Raw genomic sequence first — 14,961 nt, 5'->3', positions numbered from 1 at the left:
TTCTGTGATGTGCTGTTTATGGAGCTTAGGAAAAGATAAAAAGAGAATTTCACTCCTGAAGTTCTTATTCTTAAAATATTGATTTCGTAGTCTTTATGAAGTCATTTAAATAAGTAGTTGTTTTAATTAAAAATTAAAAATTAATTAAATAGTTAAGCTGGTACTTTGCAATCTGTGTGGTCTGTCATGAGTTGTTATTGTTGTACTAAACCCAAAGACATTTTTGAAAGTGTTCATTAAAATAAATATATATATATATTTTTTAAATTCTTATTATTAGTAGTAGTATTAGTAGTAGTATTTGAAATATGTATAAGTTTTTAATAAAAAAAAAAATTCTCTATTATACACAATATTTTGCTGAATTTTTCTGTGGACAGCGTAACCTCTGCTTGAGGCCCCCAGACCTAAATCTGAACACGCCTTGGTAAAAACAGTTGCAGTGGAACTGTATTCCATGCAAAGCCTTTGACAAACAAACATTATGTCTTCTGTCGTTATGCAACAAAAATGTGCATCTGCTATCTGATACAGTCTGTAGACATAACCAATACGTAACAACGCGTATACGAGCGGTTTCTCAGACACACACCAAAAACTTTTTTTTTTAATCTTTAATGTTAGATGTTATGACGCACTGCTTGTAAAAATCTAAAACACTAAAATAATATGTAATACATAATGTCTTCTACATTGGGACAGTTCAGGATAAAAAGAGGAAATATTATTTATAGCCATTCTGAAACACTGTTTTGAGGTTCTAGCCTTCGTCAGTGTAATAGTGTCTGGTGAGAAGAATCATAAAGACAACAGAGACAGAGTTCACATGGATTGAGCTAACTTCAGTTTCAACAGAAACTTCGGCTAACAGAAACTAATACCATACAATACAAAATGATAATAGATTACTTACTCCGGATGCTTTCTTACTCCAGATATTACAAACCTCCTTGACTATGAATATATATTTTGCATCAGATATTTAGACTGGCTGTGATTGTATCACATCACACAGCACATTTGTGTTTGTGTGAACTGACAATTTGCTTGTCCAGAAAACCGATTGCACTGTGCAGGTTTGGACACAGTATAAAACAGGTCATGTGGATAAGGCTTGATGCATAGAAGAGAGCAGAGGAAAATGTACAGTATACAGTTATTTATAATATTCCCAACATATAGCCTATGACATTTTGACCCTTCGTGTCATACGTAATTAAGCAGGAGAATGTTTTTATAAAATGATCAAATACACAGGCAATAAAACAAAGGAAATGGTGCGCTACTACACACACTACATTAAAGGAAAAGTTGGCAGAGGAGCAGAAGAAGACAGAGCAACATAAAGAAAAAGTATATGTTATGTGGTTTATGGAGAAGAGGTGATGTAGGCTGCTGCTTTTGGAGAACTGAAGAGTTCAGACACCGAAACCACATCCCAGCAGGAGAACGTCTTTCTCTGAACTTGCTGAAAGCACGTGCTTGGTGGCTCTATAGAAAAACGTTACAATTGTATTGCGAAATGTATATCTCTTTCTAAATGTTTTCTTACGTGATCAGAAATATTTTGTACTGATTCTTGAGAGGTTGAATGAAAGGTTGCTATTGAGAAGAATGAAAAATGTAGAAAATTACCTATATTTGTACAGTTACAATTTGAATGGGTTTATTCAACATTATAGTAGATTATTTTAGTAGTTTATGGGTTATTCTTACTTTTAAACAAATGAAGAGTGGGATTAGCTAATACGATCAACAGGACTGTATTCAAACTGCAATACATATACCACAAAAGAGGAAGTGAAAACTATCAAAGAGTTTATTTAATACGACACTGAGTGAGCGTACATGTGAAGCAAACAGGTTTATGGAGTGAATTGAATTGTTGAATTTTTGAATATTCAATGAATGAATTGTTGAATTATTGAATATTAACAATGGACGTATTAATGAACGCTATAAGGTTTTGTGTTATGAATTTTCCTTCAGAAAAGAAAAATGACTCTGTGTTTTTTCTCCCCTTACAATGAAAGTCAACAGGGTCCAGTGTTGTCTCACTGGCTTTAACTGACAAAAACTGTTGAGACATTCCACAAAATATCTTCTTTTATTTTCAGGAAATTAGCAAATAATGACAGAATTTTTTTTTTTTGGGGGGGGGGGGGGGGGGGTGAACTAAAGTAATAGACTTGAAACTGTAATATGTCGGTGAGACAGATTGCTGGAGATGTTATATATATTATTAATATGCCTTAGTCAATATTTGGCAAATTTACAGAGTGCTGTGGTCTGCACAACAGACAAAATAAATACACGCAGACATATACACATTTGTTCTATGCGACCCTACCGCACTGTTCTCTTTTCTACAACAGGAAACACCTGCACCGTTCTCTTACCACACGAACGCTCTGATACACATACACAGACAATCCACCCATAAAGCATCAAAGCCTTGCACAATCACCTCTTTATGGCAGTTAAGCCATAACTTAAGAGATTGAGCATCATCAGATCAGTTACATATGCATTTAAGTTCCAATTGCTAAAACACCAACAAACCAAGTCAAAAATAGTCAGAGATTTTAGTTGAACCTTTAGGATTTTCCACACTTTGGTTTATCTGGCCAATGGTGAGTCAGAGAGGAATGAGTGTGTAGGACAGGGAAGATACCCCTGAAAATGATACTGAAAGAAATCACCTTAATTTCAGAAAGCACAAAGAAAATACACATTCTGAGTCATTTTGAGTCATCATTTCATTGTCATTTTATCTCTAAAGTGTTGTCTAAAGATACTGACATGCTCTGCTGCAGTGTAACATAAACAGGTAAGACAGAAAAGAGGGTGAAGAACGAATAATGATCTAAAACGACTTTCTTTTTTTAAGCTACATTTATTTAGTCATCCCTGAGAGTAATTGTCTATGCTGGAGCATTGTGGGTAATGTAGTTTGGCAGCATAATATGTCGAAGTGCACTACAGGATATGAAACTCTCCTACGCCTGTGAAAGAAAGAGAAAGATATAAAGACGCCTCGAGAAGAACCACTTCCTGTCTTATTCCTCTCATCTCTCATCATTTCAGACCCCACGGTCCTTGTGAGTGTATGTGCTTGTATTCCTGCGTAGGTGATGGGAAATATGAGGGGGCTGTGTGACACAATCTAAAGAGATTCGGTTACAAACAGCTCCTCAAAGGTACTTAGAATGCTGTAAATTTGTTACAGAGAAGTAATTAACATATGTGACCCTGGATCACAAAACCAGTCACAAGTAGCACGGTTATATGTATATATACATATGGGTCAAAATGATTGAGTTTTCTTTTATGCCAAAAATCATTAGGATATTAAGTAAAGATCATGTTCCATTAAGACATTTTGTAAATTTCCTACCGTAAACATATAAAACATTTATTTTTTGTGAGTGAATGCAGCACAATCGCGAACATAAATGGACAACTTTAATTTTTTGCACCCTCAGATTCCCATATGGTTTTGTGGTCCAGGGTGATATATTTGTTTTACACGCAAAATGTAATATGAAAAATCAGATTTTTTCCAGCACTAGAAAGTTTGGAATGCCGTTAAGGGTAATCTGTGTTTGTTCTGTGTTTGGGGGGCTGGGTGGGGGTTTTCATTTTCTTTGCTTTCAGTTTGTTTCCATGGTTTTTCAATGATTTACACCTGATGTTCATTTTGTTAGTTTATGTGTATTTATAAGCCCTGTGTTTTGTTTACTTTATTTTTCTGCTATCATCATATGTTCTGTTCATGTCTTGCCAAGTCTCCTGAGAGTTTTGTTTTTATGTTAAATACAGCTCTTTTTTTAGTTTATGGTGTTGAGAAAACTAAGAAAAATAAAAAAAAATTGCTAACTAAGCTAAAAAGCGAACTTATCTAAAATAAGTCTGATACATAAACTCTTTCATAGCCTTCTCTATCTCATGTAAAATGAGAATTACTGCGCTGTTCTGAATAAATGCGGCCCCGTATTAATTTAACACTTTTCATTTCAGTGCCTCAGCCATTGAGAAAAGAATATACCCCACTAGTAAATTAATACAGGGAACAATGTTACGTGTTCTCACTCTTTAATGAGATAAGAAAGTTGATATGGAACACAGACGCAAAGAAAAGGTGATTAAAAAGCATTTTTTTCATTTCCACATACAGTACACGACTGAAAAAGAGATCAGAATGGCAGTGCGTTTTATCTAGTCCTTGTAATACCAGTTAATCTCAGCTGTCTTGAAATTAAGTGTGTTCATGTGTAAGAGGGGAGACTGTCTCTTCCTTTAAAATTCATTGTGTGTAACATTCAAACCACCTGACCTGTCTGCACTACACCCTTGTCAGATCGGCTTTCGCTGTGACTGACAGGACGAACACATTCAATCACACAAAATCACAACGAACAATCCATTACAAGTCTGGAAAGATAACACATAAGATGTTCCTGCTTTTGAAAGAACAGAAGATCCCCAGTGTTATAAACACATATTCCTTTTACATAGTTGAATATCTCCACAGTGACATGAAGTGTGTGTGTGTGTGTGTGTGTGTGTGTGTGTGTGTGTGTGTGTGTGTGTGTGTGTGTGTGTGTGTGTGTGTGTGTGTGTGTGTGTGAGTGTGTGTGTGTGTGTGTGTGTGTGTGTGTGTGAGTGAGTGTGAGTGTGTGTGTGTGTGTGTGTGTGTGTGTGTGTGTGTGTGTGTGTGTGTGTGTGTGTTTGTGTGTAGGTGTGTGTTAGTGTGCATGCTATGTGATACCTCGGCTCTTGTTCCAGAGAAGCAGTGAGAATGACATTCAGGCCTTCAGTGTTGTACATGGCACACCATCACTTCTCAACGTTCAGATCGCTATGGGACTTCTCGCAATTTCTCTTTCCTCCTCTGCAGAAAATAACATTTAAAAATGAAGAGCAAATGAGGAGCAACAGCAAATAATAACTGGCAAATTGTATTTTATTTTTGCCATTCTTATGAAAAATGAAGATCATATTTCTTGTGATTCACATTAGCATGTTGCTACATGGTAAGTTCATGCTCCTTTTAATGCTGATGCTGTTCAAAAAAATCATTTTCTTTAATCAGCATTTTTGTTTTGTTTTTCAGTAAACAAGATACGTTTATTTTATAAGCAAAATTGTCAGACAACAATAGATTTTTAGAGAATATATTTTGAATTAAGCCTAATTTTCATACCTTTCTTGTTTTAAATATCTATACATTTTTTCTTGAGTTTATGCTGAAAATAAAAATAATAGGATGATGATAATACACATTTCTCGCAAAACAATATGAAAATACTGATTAAGAAATATTTTTTATATTTATATCCAGCTACATATATATTACTATTATGTATTTATTTATAAAATACTTTGTTAAACATTATGTTACTGAATGATTACCAGTATGCCAATATATTGACTGTTGCATATAATGCATGTCTAAAACAAAATGTTTTACTATTTTTCTGTAATCTTATTTGGTGCCTTAAAAAAATCACCAACAATCATAGTTTCCACAAAATTACCATAATTACCTGTGATAATTTTGGGCCGATTTGTTCAATTTCAAATTGACTTTATTGTATAAAAACAACTAAATGCAATATGTTCTCCTCTCTAGTTGTTTTCTCTGCTCAGGGTCGTTTTGCTCAGAAATTGCTGAATGACCTAATGGAGAACTATTCTAATGCTTTACGGCCTGTGGAGGACACAGACAAAGCTCTCAACGTTACTCTACAGATCACACTCTCTCAGATCAAAGATATGGTGAGCACTAAACACACACGCACAAGTCTACGGAATATTGACATTGAATCTGGGACCTATTTTATAGTTAGAATTAAATGTTTTACTGAATAATCGAGCAGAATGAGTTTATAGCCACACACATCAGACCTACTGCAGAGACAGTGTGTCTGAAATAACCACTGATTCTGAGATAAAGGTATACTGTATAACACCCACACACTGTCCAACTGGCCTTGATGTGGCTTGGCTTGTGTGATTTCGGGGCATACTTTTGCGACTTAATGCTGAAGCCGCACAGATCACACAATGGCCCCAAACTTTTAACCTCTGGAAATACATGCATAGCTCAAATGCATATACAGTATGGCTTAAATAACTACAGTTAACTACTTATATATGCTTTTGCCCAAACAATTATGTATAGAATTGCCAATAGTATCCAACCAGGCAAACTTGCCCTCAATGGATACCAGCTGTGGTCTTCACTACAGTTGCAGTTATAGTGGATAACCCGGTGTCAGAAGTTATCAAATGTTTATTGTGTGGATCCTCTTCTCATTAACTCTCTGTATCACGTGACACTGTAAACATTATATGTGTATGTATAGTGTGAGCTGGGTGACTAATGTATAACAGTTCCTAGCTAGAGTGCCACTGCGGATCATGTTTTCTCCTCACTTTAAAGTGTTTTAAATAGTCATCAGTATATGTGTGTTTAAGTAACCTGGAAAGTAAGATTTGTATTATTTATTCAAATTTTTTATTAGATTATTTATTTACTCATTATTTTTGCTAGTGCAAAAGTAATGTCTGCTTTTAAATAAGAAACATTAGAACATGCTCATTTATTTAAAAAAAAAAAAAAAAAAACTATTATAAGCGAAGTAATTATAAGGAGTAAAATGTTGAATTAACAAATTAACATAAACTTTAGAATGTCTTACTATGGCCCTATGGTTTGTCCCTCAGGCTATTGCTGTAATGGCAGAAGCACTCAGGTTGACATGAAGTTTCTGCAAAACACAATAATCATGTTATCCTGCGTGACCGAAATTTAGTGCAAAAGCGCAAATATTACGCATTCATTTTAAAGATTGTAAGATTTTCAATGTGATTTAGATTCTTTGCAGTTGATGCAATACTTTGCAGGGTAATACTATTATTTTGTATTTTCAAAAGTCTTGGCTTTTATTCACTTATTTAAACATAATTTTACAATAACTTATTAAATCTATATGATTTTTTTTTTATTCATTGTAGTCTTTAAAAACGGTTTATTTAAAAAACCTGTTGGTCTGTTAAATGTTCACCCAAAACTGAAAAAGTCATACCATACTCACTCACATGCCATTCCAAACATGTATGTATTTCTGTCATCCTTCTGTGGAACAGAACAGAAGATACTTATTTAAGAATATTGGAGGTCATACACGTTGGACACAGTGACTCATACAGATAAATAGTCTGTTTTTTTTATTTCTGTGTTCCACAGAAGAAAGGAATGCATAAAGTTTTGCAAACAACAAATTATGACAGAAATTTAATTTTAGGGGAACTGTCACTGTAACCAATTGTAATTGTATGATTTTACGTTCAGTGTTAGTGTGCTCTCTCAGATGATGGTTATATAAGGCACTGGTGGTCACTGTTTATTCGTGTTCCAGAAAGAGACAATGAATTTCTCATTTAAGAGGCACTGAATTTCCGCCCTGATCAAACTCAATCAAATATTAATTTACTGAACCTGAGGAGTACTTTTAACCAATGAGATGTGATATGTAGAAGTCATTAAGTGCAACCTAAGGGTTCAGACTTTCTTCCCTTTCATTCTTCATTGTTGTGAGAAAGTGTTCCATGTAGAACAACAGGGTTGTATCTTGCAGATCAAGACCCTGTGTGACTGAATACGTGGGACTAACATATAATGTAACCCATACTTTTACCTGAAAAAATAAATAAATAAAATAAAATATATATATATTTCTTACCTTATCACATCACTGAACATGTTTACAGTAAGCACAGATGTCTGAAAAAGAATGCAATATCTGGAAACTGTCCCTTTATATTTGTGCAAACTGTTGTTAGACATCTTAAATCTTTTAATCATTTTTATTGACAAAGGACCTCGTATGACTTTCTAAGAAAATATTTTAGAAGAATATTTCAGATGAAAGTAACGCTCCCAAAAGACATAAAGTTAGCATAAAACTAATCAATACAACTCAAGTGGCATAATACAAGTGTTAAGTTTGTATGACAAACAGACCAAAATTTTAGTGGTTATTCACTTGCAAAACATTGATCAACTCATGTATACACAGGTGAAATAAAAAAAAGCCATCACACCAATAACATAAAGGGCCCTATCATACACCTGGGGCAATGCAGCACAAGGCGCGATGCAAGTGTTTTTTGCTAGTTTCAGTCCGACGCAGTTATCATTTTCACGTCATGCGCCACGATGTTTAAATAGCAAATGCATTTGATCCCATCTGTGCGCGCTGGTCTGAAAATGAGGTGTGTTCTGGCACATTGTTGGCGCGTTGCTATTTTGAGGCAACTGAAATAGACTGGCATTGACCAAATGAAACCTGGTCTAAAGTCGCGCAATCTTTCCACTATCAAATTCCATCATGTAAATAGCGAATCTGCCACGGCACGAAAGGACCTGGCATTTAAAGGGAATGGGAGATGAGACTCTGATTGGTTTATTGCACGCAAAGCCCAAAACACACCCATTACTCATTAAGAGAATAGAGACAACCCTTTTAGACCATGCGCCTGGCGTGCCGACCATAATTCCCGTCGTTAAACTAGCAAAAGTGGATTTGGACAGGCCTTAAGTGCACTTGCACCGTGCGCTTTAGATCACGTGCTTATAGTAAAATAGGGCCCAAAATCATAGATATGGCTACAGCAGGTTTGTAAATTAAAGCTGTTTTGTGCTTGACTCTTTGTGCTAGGATGAAAGAAACCAGGTGTTGACCACCTACCTGTGGGTGCGTCAGATCTGGCATGATGCTTACCTGAGCTGGGATAAAGATGAGTATGATGGACTTGAGGTCATTCGAATACCCAGCGATCTTGTTTGGAGACCAGACATCGTTCTGTATAACAAGTAAAACACCTTCAGTACATTTATTACCAGTTTTGATTGTCGGTTACACTGAATTATTAACCTTTATATCTCTTTTTTACTCAGTGCAGATGAGGAGGACTCCTCTGGACCCCCAGGCACTAATGTGGTATTGAGGTATAATGGTGAGATCACTTGGGACTCCCCTGCCATTACTAAGAGTTCCTGTAAAGTGGACGTCTCTTATTTCCCCTTTGATAGTCAAGAGTGCAACCTTACCTTTGGCTCCTGGACCTACAATGGCAACCAGGTAATATGTACTTGATAGGTGTACACGCATAGCAAATACTATAGTAGACATGCATATATTCTTGTATTGAGCTATTCTATTATTAAGTTACTTTGGATAAAAGCTTTTTGTATCTGAACTTAAGTAAGATGTACACACTGTTGTGTAACAATAGATGTGTAATCCACTAACTCACTAACTGTATAGCAAGGATATTTTTAACACATTTGTATTTTTGCTCATTTACACAGTAAATGTTTAGTTGTTAGTAACAAAAGGATTAGATAAATGTAATGGTAAATGAAAAAGCTCTATACTGTGAATATATAGCTGTAAATGCTAAATCTTAGTCAGTACATCCTCAGCATCCCAAATTATGAAGTGACATCAGAATATATATGATTATGAACACATAGAAAGGATGTTATTAAATAATATTAAAAGTTATAGAAAATACATGGTGGCTTGACCTCTGTGTCGTCTTCATGCACTGTAACCTCATTATATATATAAAACAAATAAATCAATAAAAATACTTAAAATTACTTTAGAACTTACTTTACTTATAATATATATATATAATAAGTAGGTTCTAATGTAATTTTAGGTATTTTTATTTATTTATTTGTTATATTTGGCTATTTTAAAAATATAGAAATGTTACATTTGTAAGTTTATGTTTTTAATAGCAGCAGAAATGGGGTTACAGTGCATAATATATCAAGCTCGTATATTTAAATTCAGTCATTTCACTTAAATGACAATAAATAGGTTATTTTCATTGCCATTTAAGTGAAATTGCTGAACTTAAATATGCGAGCTTGATAAAAATGATCATTCTAGAAGAAAATTTCAGATGGAACTTAGAGGCTTTTGCATCTGAACTCTACATATATATATGATGCAAATGAAACCCTGTTATTCCGGGTGAAGGTATAGTTGTTGAGGAGGATATAGACAGAATTGTGAACTGTCCCTTACTGAAAATCCTATCACTTAACCCCAGGTGGACATCACTATGGGCATGGAGAGTGGTGACCTTTCAGACTTTGTGGAAAACGTGGAATGGGAGTGTCATGGCATGCCAGCTGTTAAGAACGTCATTATGTATGGCTGCTGCTCAGACCCTTACCCTGACATTACTTACACAGTCCTCCTCAAGCGGCGATCATCCTTCTACATCTTCAACTTGCTTCTGCCGTGTTTCCTCATCTCATTCCTGGCTCCGCTGGGCTTCTACCTGCCTGCTGATTCTGGGGAGAAGGTCTCACTGGGGGTTACGGTGCTGTTGGCTCTGACTGTATTTCAGCTGATGGTAGCAGAGAGTATGCCACCTTCAGAAAGTGTTCCACTAATTGGTGAGTTTACAATGGAGCATAATAGTTAACACGGTTTTGGAAATATTTGAACAAGCTCTCTTTTTCTTTCTTTCCAATTCTCTCTGACTACAGAATATGGTTGTCGCTCTGGTTAGAGTGTTAAATGTGGTTCTGTTGATACAATTTGGTGGTAAATGAGTGTGACAACCAAATGCTTATTGTCACTGTCACTGTGCTTACAGACCTTCCTTGTGGCTCAACTGACCCCCTAGTGGCATTAACAGTTAACTATCAGTTAATTATTTCTAACTGCTTTTTATGAATTTGAATACATTACATCTACATTGTCACACAAGTTCAAATGCATGGGAAATTAATTATTTCTGGTTATGACTGTGTGACATAGTGAGAATTTTTTTTCTGTCAGAAAAATCATACACTAAACAAACAACCATTGTTGCCAAATACAAAAAGTAAATAACAGTGACACGTATCACTAAATAAAGACAAAGTATATATTTCAGTTTATTTTTATTGAAATATACCAATATATTCATGCAAGGACAAACAATCCCTTACGGAAATGCATCGTTTTACTACATCCCCCCATCCTCCCCACAAAAAACAAAAAACAAAAAAAACATGCTTATTATACACCCTAAAAAATGCTGGGTTGGGTAAATATTGGACAGAACACATGCTGGGTTATTTTTACCAAGCTTGTTGGGTTTTATACATTAACCCATTTGCTGGGTTGTTTTTTGACGGTGCTGGGTCAGTCAATTTGATATTAAAGGTGTTTTAATTTTAAATAATAAAAATGCACTCTAAAATCTCTGTTATAGATAGTACAGGAACAGTTCATATACAATATTTTTTTATTCAATGGCAAGTCAGTCTTTTACAATCATAAAATACTTTTAGGCTAAACGTTTTAGGACGTGACAGGACTCAGCAGCAAGAGCAGTCAGTGGGAATCTGTGGGAAGAAAACTGGTATCAGGCTGTTCCAGTTAAATGACAATCTTATATATTCATTTTTGAAAAGTTACATAAAAAACAGCTTTACCTTGTGCCATCTCGGCTGTCAGATATTTAAGTTTCAAACATTCTCTGGTTTCAACCTGTCAAACGCACTGCGACCACAGCTGCGACGCTAGCGCACCATCAACAGCGCGGAGCTCACGGTAACTTTGTCGTGTTTCAGCCGCGCATTCGATTGGCGGGAGGTGAAACCATACTGTCTGGTGAAACTTCCATTGGTGGCGTCGGCGCGTCGTTCGGCTAGCGTTCCCAGCAGACGTTAGCTGTGACGTACATGTAAACAAAATTTTTTAAATGTGAGACTACAGACATTTTCCTCTTTGTACAGCAATAATTTCATAGGAATACAATGTAATACAACCTTAAATTCATTCAGGAAGTTTCCCCTTTGACCCATTGACCCAGTGCTGGGTAGGTAGGCTATGTGAGGGGGTTATTGACAATAAAATGACCCAGCAGCTCAGCTACAGAAAAACTACTAAAAATATTAAAATAATACCAATAAAATGACCCAGCAGGCTGAACCCAGCATTTTTTAGAGTGGTTAAACCATGGTAACCACAAATTAACCATGGTTTTGCTACACTAACCATAGCTTAACCATGGTTTGTGGTAAAGATATGGTTATACAAGTGGTGAACAATTCACCAAAAAACATGTTTAGTACATTTTTGCTATAAAACTATGATTAATTTTCATAAGTGCAAAATATAGTACAATGTCATGCCCTCCCTCCCCAGGCTCACTGGCTGCTTCTCAATCCTCAAATAGATGCTTCCTCGTTTCCTCGCTCCTCCGTCCTCCAGCCCGTGACCTGGAAACCGATCGAATTCAGCCATCTTGAAAGACATCTCAATTGTGTAATTGCAACGCAAGGAGGCTAGTAACGAGGAGTGAGGAAGCTTCCAGAGCAGCTTTGAGCGATGCACAGGTGTATCCTATGCGGAAGTCTTTCTTGTCGCTTTGAAGTGACGCTCGAGTGATCAAGAATATTCCAATATACAAATAAGCTTTCCTTCGATTCCTTCGTCCTCATTTTCTTTCCTTGCAGCCTTCCCTCGCATCCTACAGGGGCTGGAGCTGAGACACGAGGAAAGGAATCGAGGATGCACATATAAGAAATGAGAAGCACCCACTGTAGCTATTTTAGCATATCAAGAACCCCTCCCCTTATCTTAATGCTCCCAATCTTGTGAGAAAAATTAAGTTTATTTAAACCTAACTGGCCTAATAAAAGTGTCTTAAAAATTTGTGATGCTCATGAAATTTATTATATAATGCTCCCAAAATCATATTTAATACATTGAATACATTTAATACAATTCATCTTCCAGCCCTACTTCTGGTCTATTGTTTATCTATTGTCATAAACTAGAGGTTCTTAACTCTGCCTTTGGGATTAACTCTCCAGCAGAGTTTAGCTCCAACCTTGATCAAACTCACCTGCCTATAACTTTCTAGTATTCCTGAAGACCTTGATCCGCTTGTTTAGGTGTGTTTGATGAGGGTTGGAGGAAAAACTCGGCAGGAAGGTGGACTTGTAGGGCCAGAGTTGAGAACCCCTGTCATCAGCATTTAAAAGTGGTTATGCAGACAATATACAATCCACTCCTGTAAGTTGTTGTATGAACAGGACAACTAAGTCACACCTGATAGTACATACAGTTGTCAATCCCAAACATTTCTTGTGTTAATCTAGTGTTTTTGTTATTTATCCCTTGTTTGTGTCTTTCTTATAGGAAAATACTACATCGCAACAATGACCATGATAACGGCCTCTACATCATTGACTATCTTCATCATGAATATACACTTCTGTGGAGCGGAAGCAAAACCTGTGCCCCACTGGGCCAAAGTCCTGATAATAGACTACATGTCAAAGATATTCTTTGTGTATGAGGTAGGGGAAAACTGCACCACACCTGAAAGCGACAGAGGCCCATTGTTCTCTGAAGACCCGCTGGCTAGCCTGGAGAGAGATGGGTATTTTGACAAAGGGTTTTATGGAGACTGTCAGCATGATGACAGAAACCACGGTCAGTTTAATGGGTACAATCACAGAGACCACCGGCATGGGAATGGGTACCATCACAACAACAGTGACTATCGGCAACACAGGCACCAGCATCAAAGGAAGACCCGCTCATCTTCAAATTCCCCTATCCGACAGAGTGCCCATCATCCAAAATACACACACTACATTGGTCGAGATGGAAGCGATAAGCTCCCACTGACAAGTCAGGAAAAACTAAAAGATAGTGAACTCTCAATTCCAGAAAAACTTAGTGGATACACCTACGATCATGGCAATGGCTATCTCAATGGAGTTGGCTATCTCCATGATAATGGCTACAGCAAAACCTTTGGAGCAGATAGATACAGTAAGACCCCCACTGGCACAGGATGTGTATGCATCTGTGGCCAACATCAGAAAGTGGTGCAAAACATTGACTACATAGCTAACTGTTTCAGAGAGCAGAGGGCACACCAGGCAAAAGGGGCAGAGTGGAAGAAGGTTGCCAAGGTGATGGACAGGTTCTTCATGTGGGTGTTTTTCATCATGGTATTCCTCATGAGTATCCTTGTCATGGCCAAGGCAACCTAGAGCCATTTACACATTAAAGATGCAATCAATTGATTATAGAATGGGTAACTCTATGTTTCAAAAGACAGTTTAGTTACTGATTATTCTTTTTTTCATCAGTAATTCCTATAATCCTGTATTTGTCGGTAAATGGGCTCATGTTCTACATTCAATTTAATTTGTATATTGCATTTACAGCATGAGTGTTAGTTGTTTGAATGTCTTGCTTTCTTCATTGTTTACTTTATTTTTTCCACTCAAGAAGATTATCTGTTCGTAACAGTAAAAGAAATGGCATTAATATTTCAGGTGTAGACGTGTTCCCACATGTGTATATAGGGTAACACAATCTTTGTCTGGCATGGACACACATTAATAATGCATAATTAACCTTGCACATGCGTATGAACAGACATCCACACTATCGCACATTAAAAATGCATAAACAGACCAGTCTTGAATGCTGAACGAACACACACACAGTGCAAAACTTGCATCCTTGACCAGTGCTAACATCTACATTCTGCAACTTCTAAATTTACTAGTGTTAACTTATTTCTTTGATTTGCTATACTTGTTCCTCGCTTTGTTCTCTGCTTAAAATATTCTTTACAAATGGTGCTACACAAATAAAAACTTTAATAATCATAGAATTCTAGAATCTTTGACTACTGTTCAAAAAAGGAAAATGTTAATATATGCAGATATCATTTTACTTGCTTGTTTGTAAAAATATCATTTTACAAACTTTCACGCTTTCATTCATTAATTCACCCCGTCTTGTTGCGAAGGAATCTAGTCACAAATGGAACTTTACTGTATAAAGCAGAACGTCATGGAATTTGGCCATTTTTGAATTAATAAATCAAAAGTAGGCCTAAGGG

General features: G+C 36.3%; 1 protein-coding gene across 1 annotated transcript; it reads left to right on the top strand.

Moving 5' to 3' along the window:
- Window positions 1-5,685: 5,685 nt before the first annotated feature.
- chrna9a (cholinergic receptor, nicotinic, alpha 9a) lies at window positions 5,686-14,698 on the top strand (the record flags this gene model as incomplete). Its single annotated transcript, XM_079855703.1, has 5 exons — window positions 5,686-5,781; window positions 8,730-8,884; window positions 8,969-9,152; window positions 10,138-10,489; window positions 13,233-14,698. The coding sequence occupies 5 exons, from the start codon at window positions 5,686-5,688 to the stop codon at window positions 14,096-14,098; spliced, it is 1,653 nt and encodes a 550-aa protein (XP_079711829.1). The 3' UTR covers window positions 14,099-14,698.
- Between the last annotated feature and the right edge of the window lie 263 nt (window positions 14,699-14,961).

The sequence above is a fragment of the Squalius cephalus genome (genome assembly GCF_949319135.1).
Source record: "Squalius cephalus genome assembly, chromosome: 2".
Classification (NCBI taxonomy): Eukaryota; Metazoa; Chordata; class Actinopteri; order Cypriniformes; family Leuciscidae; genus Squalius; species Squalius cephalus.
The sequence above is the reverse complement of the archived record's forward strand: the minus strand, read 5'-3'. Positions and strand labels throughout refer to the sequence as shown.